The sequence below is a fragment of the Anomaloglossus baeobatrachus genome, chromosome 5 (genome assembly GCF_048569485.1).
Source record: "Anomaloglossus baeobatrachus isolate aAnoBae1 chromosome 5, aAnoBae1.hap1, whole genome shotgun sequence".
Classification (NCBI taxonomy): Eukaryota; Metazoa; Chordata; class Amphibia; order Anura; family Aromobatidae; genus Anomaloglossus; species Anomaloglossus baeobatrachus.
The window spans coordinates 120,562,700-120,580,311 of record NC_134357.1 but is presented as its reverse complement, the minus strand read 5'-3'; the positions used below and the strand labels follow the sequence as shown (position 1 = coordinate 120,580,311).

The 17,612-nt window shown below is 44.8% G+C and overlaps 1 protein-coding gene across 1 annotated transcript in view; it reads right to left on the bottom strand.

Moving 5' to 3' along the window:
• LOC142309770 (tolloid-like protein 2) overlaps positions 1-17,612 on the bottom strand; it is a 347,584-nt gene that overhangs the window by 25,870 nt on the left and 304,102 nt on the right. The window contains exons 14-16 of the mRNA XM_075347217.1: positions 12,582-12,707; positions 10,645-10,805; positions 48-228 (exon numbers count right to left, since the gene is read on the bottom strand). Of these exons, the coding sequence (XP_075203332.1) occupies positions 48-228; positions 10,645-10,805; positions 12,582-12,707 (468 nt within the window). The remainder of the gene's footprint in view (positions 1-47; positions 229-10,644; positions 10,806-12,581; positions 12,708-17,612) is intronic.

The following is a 17,612-nucleotide window of genomic DNA, read 5'->3' as shown; positions in this document are numbered from 1 at the left end:
ACAGCCTGTGAGGAAGTACATGATATAGAAGAAAACAGTCTTATTACCAGAGAAGAAGTTGACCTTAAATCCTCTTTTTGACACAGTGTTGTCAGATTTAAATTCCAGTCGGATAGTATTTCCCTGCGAAGTTATCACCTCTGGTCTCTCTGATCCACAAAATTTTCCATGAGGTTTTGTATCTGCCTTAAGTATACTGCGAACTTCAACATAATCATATTTACAGACCTGTAAAGCCAACGTAGTTATTACCCACTGTTCTTGTAGATGTAATCACACAAACATCGCATGGAAGAATGATCAATGCATAGGTATGACGCATTACATGCTTGTGCTATCAATAGTGGTCAAAGTGATACCTGAGGCCATGTGCACACATTAAGTATTTGGTGAAGTTTGTTACCTCAGTATTTGTAAGACAAAACCAGGAGTGGATAAAAAATACAGAAGTGGTGTCTGTGTTTCTATTATACGTTTCCTCTGATTGTTCCCCTCATGGTTTTGGCTACAAATACTGAGGTAAAAAACTCACTAAATACTCAATGTGTGCACCTGGCCTAAGTGTCCACTTACAAAGCGTTAAAGGGAATCTAGTAGAATATGTAGAAAAAACAATAAATAGGTCAAATCAGAACAATTTCTTAAAGGTTAACAAAAGTAATCTAACCTCCAAAACAATCAGTTTATTAGGAAATTCCTAAAACCCCACAAATCATATAACAGACAAAAAAGTGTAAAAAATAAGCTACAATATAATCAATATCACCCAAACATTTCCATTGGTATCTAAAAAAAAAGTACACACATATATATATATACACTAGTTGTAGTACCCGGCGTTGCCCGGGATAGTAACTGTCTCTCTGTCTCTCTCCCAGTCTTTGTCTGTGTGTCACTGTCTCTCTGTCTGTCTCTTTCCTTGTCTGTCTGCCTCTCTCTATCTATGTGTCTGTCTCTATGTGTGTGTCAAGTAATGGGGAACCCGAGCACTCAATAAGAGAGGAGAGGAAAATTTGAATGCAAGTGTTTTTATTCACAACCGACAAAAATTGCAAAATGTGAACCCTGACACAAAAGCAACAAACTTGCTTTTGTGTCAGGGTTCACATTTTGCAATTTTTGTCGGTTGTGAATAAAAACACTTGCATTCAAATTTTCCTCTCCTCTCTTATTGAGTGCTCGGGTTCCCCATTACTTGTTACTAATTTATTACCCGATAGCACCTATCTGTAGCAGTTGCAGCCGGACTTTTCTGTATTCTATGTGTGTGTCAGTCTGTTTCTCTCTTTGCCCGTTTGTCTCTTTGCCCATCTGTCTCTTTGCCCCTCTGTCTCTTTGCCCGGCTGTCTCTTTCCAGTGCTGTCTCTTTCTAGGGCTGTCTCTTTGCCCAGTCTGTCTCTTTGCCCCGGCTGTCTCTTTCTAGGTCTGTCTCTTTCCAGGACTGTCTCTTTCCAGGGCTGTCTCTTTCAAGGTCTCTGTTTGGCCGTCTATCTCTCTGTCTCTTTCCAGGGCTATCTCTGTCTGTGTCTGTCTGTCTGTCTTTTTCTATCTCTCTCTCTATCTGTCTCCCCACCGACATCATATTACCTCACACATAAGCTTCTTATACTAACAGTTTATTTTGTTTTTATAGAAACCACTGACAGTTGCTATTTATAGCCTGTAGCTCCCACCTCCATTCAGTTTAATAGAGGCAGGATTTTTGGAGAGTAAGTGTAAAGCGCGGGGTTAAATTTTCACGCCCAAACATAGTCTATGACGTTTCCTGAGTCACATGGGGTGTCTGTGCAAAATGTATATATATATATATATATATATATATATATATATCATTATATATATCTGGGAAAAGGGGGGTGTAGCATTAGGCACGTGCATAAATAGTCAGTCACTTAGCTAATGGCCATTTTCAGTAGACTCCCATCCTTATGAATGGGGTCCCTTGGTTCTGGTGCGTTTCCCCCTTCACCAATACTTCAAGGGTTCCTCAGAGGACTTTATTGTGGCCTATAGGCATAATAGCCTAAGAGAAATATGTGGCCGCCACTCATGATACTCACAACTTGTCTCTTCAGAATTCCCCATAGGTGTTTGGTTGGGTTCAGATCAGGATACATACTTGGCCATTGAATCATTTTCACCCTGGCTTCTTCAAAAATGCCTTAAATGTGTGTTTTGGATCATTGTCATGTTGGAATAGTGCACATCTATCAAGGGAGTGATGGTAGCATGTTCTCTTTCAATATAGACCAGTATATCTATGAATTCATCATGACACCATCAATGAAATGTACATTCCCCAACACAAGCAGCACCACAGAAGGACACTTCCACCAACAGATTTCACTTTAGGTAAAATGCATTTTTCTAAATTGATTTTTAACTATTACTTGGTGCTGTTCTTAAAAATCACGGAGGACATATGTAAAGAAGTGGACTGGTTGCTATCTTGTTCCTTTCCCTGAAGACACCAATCACATTGTTGTATTGTCATGTGAATTGTGATGTAATGCAGTAATGTAATATGTTAGAATGTTTTTATATATATTGCATAGCAGTATTACATGTGGTTGTTGGACTGTAGGGTAAGAAGTAGTTAAGTGTTGGTATTAGCCAACAATGGGAGGGGTTAGTTCATATGCAGAGAGATGGTTTCCTTCTAGAAAGAGAATGAAGACCCAATGTGTGACAGGAGCAGACATAGAGGCTGAAGGTCATCAAGGCTGCATGCATGGGTGATGTGGCAAAAGAAGGAGAAAGGAGTCTAGCGTTGAGTCAACTTGATCCTGAAATGGTGACTGAGACAGGGAGGGCAGGACTATGTCTAATCTAGAAACCTTCCTACAGAGTGGCCACCAGGCAGAAAGGTCCTGAGGATGGAACTCTAGCAGCAAGGCCCCAGGTTACATGCAGATAACAGTTCGTGACGTACTGGTGCATGAGCAAAGTTGATTTTCCAAAGAGGAATCTCCCTAAATTCTGGAAGCTAAAAGCCCTATTCTGACCCTTCTGGAAAACCCACTCACCCCCTCCTCTATGAGGAGAATAAACATGGAGCTGTGGAAAGGAAATGTGACTACCATTAATTGGACTGTAGAGCTAGGCTGGGTTGTGCTGGGACTCACAGGACCAGAAAGAAAATTAACAATCCAAAAGGGAACAGATAGTGTGTCTAAATACACTTTGTACAACCGAAATGTGCTGGAAGTTACGGTATGCGCCTGCTATCTCATGTACAGCATATACAGATGCATCTCAATAAATTAGAATATCATCAAAAAGTTAATTTATTTCAGCAATTAAATACAAAAAGTGAAACACATATCTTATATAGAGTCATTACACACAGAGTGATCTATTTCAAGTGTTTACTTCTGTTAATGTGGATGATTATGGATTACAGCTACTGAAAACCCGAAAGTCATTATCTCAGAAAATTAGAATATTATATAAGACCAACTGAAAAAATTATTTTAAACTCAGAAATGTTGGCCTACTGAAAAGTATGTACAGTAAATGCACTCAGTACAGCCGGGGGTCCTGTCGCATGAATTACTGCATCAATGCGGCGTGGCATGGAGGTGATCAGCCTGTGGCACTGCTGAGGTGTTATGGAAGCCCAGGTTGCTTTGATTGCAGCCTTCAGCTGGTGTCTTTTATCTTCCTCTTGACAATACCCTATAGATTCTCTATGGGGTTTAGGTCAGGCAAGTTTGCTGGCCAATCAACCACAGTGATACTGTGGTTATTAAACCAGGTAGTGGTACTTAAACCAGGTGTTGACAGGTGCCAAGTCCTGCTGGAAAATTAAATTTCCATCTCCAAAAAGCTTGCTGGCAGAGGGAAGCATGAAGTGCTCTAAAATTTCTTGGTAGACAGTTGCGCTGATCTTGCTTTTGATAAAACACAATCGACCTACACCAGCAGATGACATGGCTCCCCAAACCATCACTGATTGTGGAAACTTCACATTAGACCTCAAGCAGCTTGGATTGTGGCCTCTCCACTCTTTCTCCAGACTCTGGGACCTTGATTTCCAAATGAAATGCAAAATTTACTTTCATCTGAAAACAACACCTTAACAAACAATTAATTAACTTACCCCTACTGTGGCGGCCAGAGCGGCTTCTCTTTGGTGCAGCTGTGATGTTTGGTGATACTAATCATATCTCTTCTCACAGTTGCTTTTTCATTTTTGTCTGGGTCTGGAGCACAGTCAACTCTTTGTGATAAGATTGGTAAATCATATACATCACATAACAGACGCTGTATATACATCACAGGAGACACTGGAGGCACATATAACAAATAGGAGACACTGTGACTGCTGTATATACATCACAGGAGACACTGGGGGCACATACATCACACAAGGGGCTGGGGACATGTATATGCCCCTAGCCCCTCCTGTGATGTATATGCCCCCAGCCTTCCTGTGATGTATATGCCTCCAGTACCTCCTGTGAAGTATATGCACCCAGCCTTCCTGTGATATATGTTCCCCCAGCTCCTCTTGTGATGTATATGCCCCCAGCTACTCTTGTGATATATATACCCCCAGCTCCTCTTGTGATGTATATGCCCCCAGCCCCTCTTGTGATGTATGTGCCCCAGCCCCTCCTGTGATGTATGTGCCCCCAGCTCCTCTTGTGATGTATGTGCCCCCAGCCCCTCCTGTGATGTATGTGCCCCCAGCCCCTCCTGTGATGTATGTGCCCCCAGCCCCTCCTGTGATGTATGTGCCCCCAGCCCCTCCTGTGATGTATGTACTCCCAGCCACTCCTGTGATGTATGTGCCCCCAGCCCCTCCTGTGATATATGTGCCCCCAGCCTCTCCTGTGATGTATGTGCCCCCAGCCCCTCCTATGATGTGTATGCCCCGCGCCCCTCCTGTGATGTATAAGTTACAGGAGACGCTGATGACATGCACATCACAAGAGGGGCTGGGGACATGCACATCACAAGAGGGGCTGGGGCGCAGATGCCACAAGAGGGGCTGGAGCGCAGACGCCACAAGAGGGGCTGGGGTGCAGGCACCACACAAGAGGGGCTGGGGCGCAGGCACCACACAAGAGGGGCTGGGGCGCAGGCACCACACAAGAGGGGCTGGGGCGCAGGCACCACACAAGAGGGGCTGGGGCGCAGGCACCACACAAGAGGGGCTGGGGCGCAGGCACCACACAAGAGGGGCTGGGGTGCAGGCACCACACAAGAGGGGCTGGGGCGCAGGCACCACACAAGAGGGGCTGGGGCACAGGCACCACTGGGGGGGCACAGATATTACTTGCGAAGCCCTGACATCAGTGGGGGGGAGGAGGGACACACAAACCTGGGGTGATACACAGCATTCGGGAGCACACAACACTGAGGGGAGGGGGGCCACAAAGCACTGGACAGGGCACACAGCAGCAGAGGGCTGGCACTGGACACACAGCAGCGCCGGACTCACAGAACAAGAAAGCAGGCACCGGACACGCAGCTCCCAGGGCTGAGGGGCGGGTACGCAGCCTGGGGGCTGCATAAAAGGGCATGGCGGGCCGTATACGGCCCGCGGCCGGAGGTTCCCCACCCCTGTTCTATGGTATGAGCTCAGTCTTTTGGGTTCTTGATATGTTCACAATGTGTGCTGCGATTTGATTTGGAGTTATAGCATTCGTTTTCTGTTTTACTTTAAGATTTCCTTCTAGTTTTCTTAGAAGAGACCATGCTTTTCTACTGGACCTTTTACAATACAAATTCTCAACTGTTTCCATCCATTTAATACATGCTGCATTCAGTTTGTTCAACAATTCCTCATCGATTTCACCATCTCCACTCTCAAGGAATTGGTTGTACAGTTGTTGACATTCATCAGACCATCCTGGGATATATTCTTTGCGAAAGCCATGTGGTATTGATTTCTTTGCAGCTGTAATAACTGCTTTACAAAACGTTTCATAGTTTTTACTGATTGGAGGTATCCAGCAGATACACTTATCAAGGTGATCTGCAAACTTCTTCCAGTTGGATTTGGGAAGGTTCCATCGAGGACGCGGAAGTTACAAGAGGAATAGATACCATTGATGATGACAGGGAGATGTTGGCTATGAGGGAAATGTTTGACAACACATCAAGATGTAGATAAAGGTTGATTGTTTCTATTACGTGAGACAAAACATAAGTCAGGATCCTATCCTCTCTGCCATGCTGCTGACTGGAAAGTTGGAAAGTCCTTTGCATCAAAAACGAGGAATACATTATGCGCTTCAGACCAGTTTACCAGATGCTCGCCATTGTCATCGTTGCTAGCATATTGCCAGAGCTCGTGGTGGCTATTAACATCTCCTATGTAAACAGTAGGGTGTGGGTGAACATGAATGACTTCGGTGGGCCATTGTACTGCAGGAGGCTTGCACATGCTATTTGGAACGAATACGCGAGTATTAGACAGTACTTGTTATGAGTATAGCGAGTATGAATAGTTAGGTACTCGCTCAACTCTAGCCTATTGGTCATCAGTGGCTTGACGCAGGGAATGCGACAATTGCAGCCCATGTCCTGGATAGGTCTCTGTGGTGGCTCTTGAAGCACTGACTCCTGCAGCAGTCCACTCCTTGTGAATCTCCTTCAAATTTTGAATGGCATTTTCTTAACAATCCTATCAAGGATGTGGTTATCCCAGTTGCTTGTGCACCTTTTTCTACCACACTTTTCCTTCCACTCAACTTTCCATGAATATGCTTGTATACAGCACTCTGTGAACAGCCAGCTTCTTTAGCAATGACCTGTTGTGGCTTACCCTCCTTATGGAGTGTGCCAGCGATTGTCTTCTGGACATCTGTCAAGTCAGCAGTCTTACCCATGATTGTGTAGCCTACTGAACCAGACTAAAGGACCATTTTAAACGCTTGGAAAGGGTGAAACAGGGTGCATTTTTATCTTCTATTTCAACTAAAGGATTTTTTTGGTGTTCGTGTTTATTTCTTTTCACAAATAGATTAGTATTGGGGGGGGTCTCATTGACGCCTGCCATTACTAATCAAGAGCTTAGTGGCAGCTGTGGAGTGCCATTAACCTCTTACATTACCCTGAGCCGGGTAAAGAATCGGGCTTGTCACATCTAATGGTTGCGACAATCCCAGGCGACTTCAGGCTACTATATTTAGGCTGAACCTCCCCAGACTGAGAATACCAGCCCCCAGCTGTCAGGCTTTATCTTGGCTGAGTATCAAAATTGGGAGGACTGCACGGCGTTTTCATTATTTATTTAAATATTTAAAAAAAAAAAAAAAAGCCGTATACAGTTCCTTCTATTTTGATACACAGCCAAGATAATAGCATAGCTTGGAGCTGCAGCCTGTAATCATATGCTTTATCTGTGCTAGTATTATAATACGGGGGGACCCTACGTCAAATATTTTATTTATTTTTATACTACGAAAGATGCACACAGCATCTGTGATTGGAAGCATCAGACACAGTGTCACTCAGGGTGGAGGCACATCTAACTGCAACCAATCACAGACACCAGTGGGCGGGGAAACAGTGCATATTCAATGAGCCTTATGTGCAACATTGGAAGTGAATGCTCGGCCTGAAAGCAGTGTACAGCCGTACCGGAGCCCCAGTAAGTATAGCACGCTTCCTACCATCCCCCTATCTCATCTATCACCATTTTTACTTGCCGGATTCTGGTCTCCATAGACTTGTATGGGGACCGGAATCCGGCCTGGAACCGGATTTTAGAAACCGTATGACCGGGATCAGCCGGTCCTGGTTATCTGCGAGTTCGCTTATCTCTATAGGAAAAACATCCCTCCTCTGTTGCAGCAGCACCTATAGTAAGTGAGACAAAAGCAGGTTTACATACTGATGCACTAGAAAAGGCACGCACTTTCTTCACTGCCCGGCCATCGCTGCCAAGTGGGGGGATTAAGGAAGCTGCATGATCAGTCAGCTGTGATACTTATAGGGATTAATGAACAAACCTTAGGCCCCGGGTTCGGAAAATGACTGCGTGATGCCCTGCATTGTGTGCGCTACGGGTACTGTTCCTTCAGCTCAAATTAGACTTAGGGGCACTTTGCACACTGCGACATCGCAGGCCGATGCTGCGATGCCGAGTGCGATAGTGCCCGCCCCCGTCGCAGCAGCGATATGTGGTGATAGCTGGCGTAGCGAAAGTTATCGCTACGCCAGCTTCACACACACACTCACCTGCCGTGCGACGTCCCTGTGGCCGGCGACCCGCCTCCTTGTTAAGGGGGCGGGTCGTGCGGCGTCACTGCGACGTCACACGGCAGGCGGCCAATCAGAGCGGAGGGGCGGAGATGAGCAGGATGTCAACATCCTGCCCACCTCCTTCCTTCCGCATATCCTACGGAAGCCGCAGTGAGGCCGGTAGGAGACGTTCCTCGCTCCTGCGACTTCACACACAGCGATGTGTGCAGCCGCAGGAGCGAGGAACAACATCGGACCGTCGCGTCAGCGTAATCATGGATTACGCCGACGCTGCACCGATGATACGATTACGATGCTTTTGCGCTCGTTAATCGTATCATCCAGCCTTTACACACTGCGATGTCGCATGCGATGCCGGAAGTGCGTCATTTTCAATTTGACCCCACCGACATCGCACCTGCGATGTCGCAGTGTGCAAAGTGCCCCTTACAGTCATATGAAAAAGTTTGGGCACCCCTATTAATGTTAACCTTTTTTCTTTATAATAATTTGTGTTTTTGCAACAGCTATTTCAGTTTCATATATCTAATAACTGATGGACTGAGTAATATTTCTGGATTGAAATGAGGTTTATTGTACTAACAGAAAATGTGCAATTCGCATTTAAACAAAATGTGACCGGTGCAAAAGTATGGGCACCTCAACATAAAAGTGACATTAATATTTTGTATATCCTTTTTTTGCAAAAATAACAGCCTCTAGTCGCTTCCTGTAGCTTTTAATGAGTTCCTGGATCCTGGATGAAGGTATTTTTGACCATTCCTGTTTACAAAACAATTCCAGTTCAGTTAAGTTTGATAGTCGTCGAGCATGGACAGCACGCTTCAAATCATCCCACAGATGTTCAATGATATTCAGGTCTGGGGACTGGGATGGCCATTCCAGAACATTGTAATTGTTCCTCTGCATGAATGCCTGAGTAGATTTGGAGCGGTGTTTTGGATCATTGTCTTGCTGAAATATCCATCCCCTGCGTAACTTCAACTTCGTCACTGATTCTTGCACATTATTGTCAAGAATCTGCTGATACTGAGTTGAATCCATGCGACTCTCAACTTTAATAAGATTCCCGGTGCCAGCATTGGCCACACAGCCCCAAAGCGTGATGGAACCTCCACCAAATTTTACTGTGGGTAGCAAGTGCTTTTCTTGGAATGCCGTGTTTTTTTGCCTCCATGCATAACGCCTTTTTGTATGACCAAACAACTCAATCTTTGTTTCATCAGTCCACAGGAGCTTCTTCCAAAATGTAACTGGCTTGTCCAATTGTGCTTTTGCATACCTCAGGCGACTCTGTTTGTGGCGTGCTTGCAGAAACAGCTTCTTTCGCATCACTCTCCCATACAGCTTCTCCTTGTGCAAAGTGCGCTGTATTGTTGACCGATGCAGATTGACACCATCTGCAACAAGATGAAGCTGCAGGTCTTTGGAGGTGGTCTGTGGATTGTCCTTGACTGTTCTCACCATTCTTCTCTGCATTTCTGATATTTTTCTTGGCCTGCCACTTCTGGGCTTAACAAGAACTGTACCTGTGTTCTTCCATTTCCTTACTATGTTCCTCACAGTGGAAACTGACATTTTAAATCTCTGAGACAACTTTTTGTATCCTTCCCCTGAACAACTATGTTGAATAATCTTTGTTTTCATATCATTTGAGAGTTGTTTTGAGGAGCCCATGATGCCACTCTTCATAGGAGATTCAAATAGGAGAACAACTTGCAAGTGGCCACCTTAAATACCTTTTCTCATGATTGGATACACCTGCCTATGAAGTTCAAAGCTCAATGAGGTTACAAAACCAATTTAGTGCTTTAGTAAGTCAGTAAAAAGTAGTTAGGAGTGTTCAAATCAAGAAATTGATAAGGGTGCCCATACTTTTGCACTAGTCAAATTTTGTTTAAATGCAGATTGCACATTTTCTATTAGTACAATAAACCTCATTTCAATCCAGAAATATTACTCAGTCCTTCAGTTATTAGATATATGAAACTGAAATAGCTGTTGCAAAAACCCAAATTGTTATAAAGAAAAAAGGTTAACATTAATAGGGGTGCCCAAACTTTTTCATATGACTGTACATTCGGCATACTAAGATGTGTAGTTCACGGAGAAGTAAAAAAATATATATATATTTTGGCTATGGGCCAAACGCAAAACACTTCCGGAGGTTTTTGGGTGGTGTTATTGTTTTTTTTTAATTCTCCGTGAACTACACATCTTAGTACGCTGAATGTAACCCTAATTTGAGCCAAAGAAACAGTACATGCAGTGCATACAAAGCAGGGCATCATGCAGATATAAGCACAGCGTGATACACACCTGGCTGATTTTTGCGTCATTTCCCGAGCCCGAGCCTAAGGTTTGCTCATCTCTGATAGGGAACAGTGACTGGGAGTTTTTACATTTTGTGTCTGCAGAACTTACATCATTGCCTTCAAGATCAAAAAATTCAAATTGTAGAGATATCCTGTACTGTGCCGGAGCCACCACTTGCCACACACAGTTTTTATTAGTGGGATATTCATTAGGCCATCCAGGACTAGTTATCGTACCATCCAGCTTTGCGATAACACCTCCACATGCAACTATAAGAGAAAGAAAAATGTGTAAGTCCCTGGCAATGAGATGGATTATAGGAAATGTGAAATTTGCAAAAAGAATTTTAAATAAAATAAAAATAATAATACATGAATTAAACTTCTTGGTTATGTGCACACTAGAATGATTTAAAAATCTTTTTAAAGAGGACCTTACACCTACAATAAGTAAAGTGAATTTTTTGTTTTTTACTTCAAGCTCTCCTAAATCTGGGGCTGCTTTCTTGATGTTCTTCTGTCTCTCCATTCCGGAGATAAGGCCCTCTCTTCTCTGTATATAAAAGTAGACTTTAAAGCCAACTGGGCTAGGTACTCAAGAAGACTCCTATAAGGAGGAGGTCATAAGTAGGTTTTTGCAAGCGTCATGGCGATGTCAGGATCTGTGGGATCTACAGATTTTTGCACGCTGCCTGCTAACCTTTCTGATGTCTGTGATCAGCGCAGGGAGACTCGTGCATAAACCCACAGGCTTGTGGTTCATAGGCAGGCTAGCAGGAGTTAATCTCTGCTGGGCTGCTTGTTAATCTCCTTTGGTCACACACTGTGAGAAAACCAGTCTCATTCACTCCCCTCCTATAGATGCTGCCTGGACACTTCCATTAGTGCCGGCTATAGTTTATCTATACTGGTCGGCAGAGGTGGTTTTAACTAGACTTAGGGCGGCTTTGCACGTTGCAACATCACACGTGCGATGTCGGTGGGGTCAAATTGAAAGTGATGCACATCCGGCGTCACTTTCGACATCGTAGTGTGTAAATCCTAAATGATACGATTAACGAGCGCAAAAGCGTTGTTATCGTATCATCGGTGTATTCTCCGACATCTCCATAATGCCGGTGCAGAGACAGGTACGATGTAGTTCCTCGTTCCTGCGGCAGCACACATCGCTGTGGTAAAGCCGCAGGAGCGAGGAACATCTCCTACCTGCCTCCCGGCTTAATGAGAAGGAAGGAGGTGGGCGGGATGTTTACATCCTGCTCATCTCCGTCCCTCCGCCGCTATTGGCCGCCTGCCGTGTGATGTCGCTATGACGCCGCACGACTGAGGAAGGAGGCGGGTCGCCGGCCAGAGCAACGGTCGCAGGGCAGGTGAGTGCATGTGAAGCTGGCGTAGCGATAATGTTCGCTACGCCAGCTATCACAAGATATCGTACCTGCGACGGGGGCAGGGACTATCGCACTCGACATCGCAGCATTAGCTTGCGATGTCGTAATGTGCAAAGCTCGCCTTACTGGTGGTTGTAGTGCTTTATTGCTGTGAGTGGTTGTGACGTTAACAATTGTTGTCCTTTTGTTGCTGCCTTACTTCTCTTGCTTTATTCCTTACTTTCTTACTGTTTGTTCCTGTGAGTTTGTAGTGCGTCTGAGTTTTGTTTTTTCCATGTCTTTTTAAATTTCTGTTGCCATCACACTTCTGCCCCTTCCTACCCTGAGGGGTGGGAACAGATAAGCCCTGGTCAGGAGAATAGCCAGGCACAGGACTCAAGCATCTCCACCATTAGGGGTAACCATAGCCTAGGGTCCCGTAGTGTGAGGAACAGTATAAGAACCCCCTGTTCCCCTCTATCCTGCATTCACATTGAGTTGAAATCACACCCATATGGCTAAAATAAGTGACTTTAGATAAAGTGAAAAGGAGGCTATATCTCAGGAATGGAACAAAACAACGTCTGAATCAGGAGAATAGCAGCATTTACACCAGGTAACAATTCTATATATATATTTATGGTAAGTAACACTTCAGGACCTTTGCAAATGTACCTACCTTCACAGCTTTTCTTATCTGGAGTCAGTTCATAACCAGGGTCACAGACACATTTGTAACTTCCCAATGTATTAACACAGCGCTGGGCACATCCTCCATTATCTGGTCTGGCACACTCATCAATCTCTTCAAAAACAAGCACAACACAGTCTTATAACATTAAAATACCATTTGTCCATACTGCATAGATATAGCAATAATAAAGTTGGTGTCCAATACTGAAGAAACCCTTCTGAATTAATTCAGGACCCCAATTAAATAAAAACAAAGCATATTCACCTCCCACAGAGGCGCCGTTCTAGCTATGTCAGCGTCGCTGTTCCTAGAGAGTGACGTGACATCCGTATGTAAAGCATTTTTTTTTATCAGCAACTATTATTCAGTCATTTATAGGATCATTTACAATGTTCTATGGTACAGAATGGTAATGTATCCTTAAAAAACAAACGTCACATGGACATGCGTGTAGCATTCAGTTTTTTTTCTTCGCACCCATTGACGAGTTGTGTGAAATAGACAAGTGCAATCACAGCATGCTGCAATTTTTTTCATCAGTCCGATTTGAGCTATGGAAAAACTAAGATGTGCTCTGCCTCATTGACTAACATTGGCCCGAGTGCAAAGCAATTTTTTATTTCTCACATTGCACTCGTCCGCTTTATACGTCAGTGTGACGCCCTGGCCTATCAGGTCGTCACAGGGTATTATGCAATCTGCCCTTCTGCACAGTATCCACCTCCTCCTTAGTTAAGGGTCCCTAACCATTGCTGTTGCCAAGAACAAGCTAATCAAAATCCTAGGAACACTCTGCCCCACACCCACCAGACACATCAGTGGTTGGCCTGAGTGCAATAGAGTCGCCCACTTGGGGGGTTGGTTAAGGGAGGGTCAGGAGTGTCAGGAGCAGGCAGTTGAGCAGTGACTCTCAAGAGGAGAGGTCACAGGAGGAGTGTAGTGTTGGAGGAGAGAGAGAGGAGGTCAGGAGCTGAGCTCTTTGAGACTACTAGGTGGCAGACGTTGGTCTGGGCCTGGTAGGAGCTGGACCCCGGTTGCAGGGGATCATGACAAGGGGCACGGACTGTCGAGGAGGACAGCCGGCGGCCTTATGCCATCACCGGGCAGGGGCCAGGGCCGACGGGGTACATGGACCTTAGGTCAGGAAGGAGCTTCAGGCGTCCTGGCAATTTACCCTATGAGGACGGAGCCTCCAACATCCGTTCTCCACCCACTCCAAAATCGGGGTACTAGTGCAACGAGGGGGATAGGACTGTCCACTCACACGGTCCAGAAAATCCCAAGGTTGAACCCTGAGAGCAAGCTCACCCTGTTAGCCACACTGGTGAGCGGGACCCGACTAGTTTCACACTAAATGGACCAAATAGAGGAAGAGATGCCAAGGCAAAGGTCACAGACTAACAAACAACACTAATGGGCACGAGATCCAGGCGTGCTCCCTTCAAGCGGCAGCGGTGTCCAGAACTTTGGTTTACTACAGTTGTCGGTGTCAGTATTATTGGACTGAGTGAGTACACAAGCGACCCCCTACCGCCGCAATGGCACCTCCCGTCGCCCTCATCGATTCCTACCCATGGAGGAGTTAAACACCTGACTGCCCACACCACCGCCACTGGGTACTCACAACTGCAGCGGTGGTACTCCACCTTTCCACACACCACGGGTGGCGTCACTAGCTTCACACATACTTCCCCGTGTAAATATCCCCCTTTTATTCCGAGTGGCCGCACAACCTCGACCCCGGGTCCAGAGATCCCTCGAGCCACCGCGGATCCGGATCCGAGCAGCCCAGCTGCTGACACGGGGGCGGCACATCAGTGTGAGAGAACCCTTCACTTCACACTCTTACCACCTGGAGCTTGGGTTGGACTCTGAAAGTAGTGCTGAACTGGACAGTGTCAATTCCTGGTGATTTTTTCACAGTGGACTATATACGGGAAGTGCAGAGTTCCCATCGGATATGTCAGGATGATCACCAGATAACTGTTCCCAGTGCAGAAGGCAGTGACATTACCAAGTTCATTTCTGTGCCACTGGTTAACCAGAAAAATGCAGGATGAAAGAGAAGTGACAACTCTGAGTGCACATCCCCCAATGGTGGACATTGCCTTATACACTTGCCACATACATAGATCTAGTATATTTAACTGTGTTGCATTCTGTAGTGTTGGAACCTTTTCATCCCTATGTGCAGGTTGCTGCAAAAATCCCAACCCTGTAGTCTCAGCTATGGCCACCTATACCATGAATGATTATTGTTGTTCTACGGTGATAATGAAAAATTAGAAAACTAATCAAGTGATCAGATTAATAAAACGGTACAAGCAGTAAAAATATGTGTATATACCGTATATATTACAGTATTTATACATACTGTCATATGCAAGAATGTTTTACATTCTGGAAAGGAATTTTAAGAAAGGCTTGGTGTCTATCAGGCCATCTTTTTGCATGCTAGGGAGGGCTCGTCAAGGTCAACTTTGAAAAAGTTATCAAGACGGGTAGAGACAGTGACTGTGTCTAAAGGCCACTTCACACATAATGAGATCGCTAACGACATCGTTGCTACGTCACAGTTTCTGTGACGAAACAACGACTTCACCAACGATCTCGTTATGTTTGACATGTACCAACGATCCACCCCCTGCTCTGAGACCGTTGGTCGTTGCCGAATGTCTTGGGCCATTTTTGGCTCCTTGGAGTCCTGCTGGGCAAGATGGATCTGTATTTTTGACACCTACCAACGATCTCGTTAACGACCTAGATGAGAACTTAAAATTGTGACACATAGGCATGTAGTTGCGTCACCTTTTCCACGCCCCCTCTGCACCGATTGGTTGGCGCTGAGAACAGTACTGCGTTCTGATTGGGTATCGCTTCATGCTTTGTTCCTTTTTGATATGCTAAAATTGCAATATGCTATTGCTATAATATTGCTATTATAGCATGTTACTATTCATTATGCTAGATAATAAAAGTGCAGATGCAGCTTCGATCCGAAAAGCAAGCAACCGGGAACAAAGTACGAATGAATCCGGGTGGAGTCGCAGGTTCTATCCTCAAAGCAAGGCTCAAAAAGGGACAAAGGATGAAGCGATACAAAGCTGCCTTCTAGGCCGGCCGCCTAATCAGAACGCAGTATTGGCCACCAATCGGAGCGGAGGGGTATGGAAAAGGCGACGCATATGCACGCCTACGTGGCTTACAGCATCAAACACCACGCCCCTATTCGAGGTCAGAAACGTTACATAGCCGCTGTGTGACAGGGTCCCAACGACCAACAAGATCGTTATACAGGTCGCTGCATCGTTACTAAAGTCATTGGGAACAGACTGTGTGACATCTCACCAACGATTTAACAACAATCCTGAAACTGTGACGTAGTATCGATCTCATTAACGATATTGTTATGTGTGACTGGACCTTTAGACATTATAGTCATAAAAGGGAACAGCTCTCCTCTGAATAGACTATTTACTTGCAAGTCTAGTTATAATCTACAGGTAAATAATGCTACAATGCTGCCGGGACGCTTTACTGAAAGTGAGAAAATGAACCTATAGTATATCCTCCCAGCAGTCATCAGTTTTCATTTATGGGAATGAGCATGGAGCACCTACAGTCACCGCTCATGGCCCCATTCACTATACTCTGAGCAGTGACTGTAAGCACACTCCAGCACTTCGTTTGACATCATGCTCTGCAGTGTGTGCAGAGTGAATGTGTAGACAAATAAGAAATAACGTTTGGAACACTATTCTAAGTCTAAACTGGGTGCAAAAACCTAAAAAACATCACTATGGGGAGATAAGGTATGCACACCAGTGACTATGTAAGGGGAATACATGAAATAGCAGAAACTGCTGTGTGAATACTGACTTGAAAAATCCAATAGCTATATGTAAGAGTGAAAATGTGAAAAATGGAATCTGCATTACTGCCATGAACATATGAATCAAGAGAAATTTAGCTACTGAATCGATCAATGCAATAGAGCCCCAACACTACGCCAAAGTATTTCTCTACGTTGGGGTCCCTAGCTTGTGTGTGTCCTCTCATGCAGTCATGCATCCCATAGTGATGTTTTTTAGGTTTTTGCACCCAGTTTAGACTTAGAATGGTGTTCCAAACGTTATTTCTTATTTGTTAGTAGTTTTTCGTTTGTGAACCCTCCCCAACCACACCTATTGCCAATCCATATCATACGCATAAATAGTCTGGGTCTCAGCTTCCCATACACGGTAAGTTTTTTAACTGCATGAGAGGACACACACAAGCTAGGGACCCCAACGTAGAGAAATACTTTGGCGTAGTGTTGGGGCTCTATTGCATTGATCAATTCAGTAGCTAAATTTCTCTTGATTCATATGTTCATGGCAGTAATGCAGATTCCATTTTTCACATTTTCACTCTTACATATAGCTATTGGATTTTTCAAGTCAGTATTCACACAGCAGTTCCTGCTATTTCATGTATTCCCCTTACATAGTCACTGGTGTGCATACCTTATCTCCCCATAGTGAATGTGTAGACAAGGCTGTCAGTCAATGATGTGTCCTACTGTTACACTACACAAGCGGGAGATTATTAATGGCTTCCATATCAATGATTTCTGATAGACTTCTCATATCTTTATTTGCCTCCTTAACTGTACTTTCAGAACACTCTTAGGGCTTGAGCTGGACTAGATGTATGGAGGTGAATCAGGCAGTGATACGTGACTCTAAGGCTATGTGCGCACTTACCGGATTTTGCCGCGGATTTTCCGCGGATTTGCTGCATGTTTCGCTGCAGAAAATGTTCATAACATCTCTGCAGTGAATCAACAGGAAATCCTATGGAGAAAAGAAATCCTGTGCGCACTAGGCGGAATTTGACAGCTGCATGTTTTGCTGCGGGAATCCCGCAGCAAAAACAAGTGCATGTCACTTCTTTTCCGCACATCGCTGCAGGATTTCACTCATGTTAATCATGAAATCCCGCAGGGAATAACAGGCAGCAAATTCTGTGCAGTTC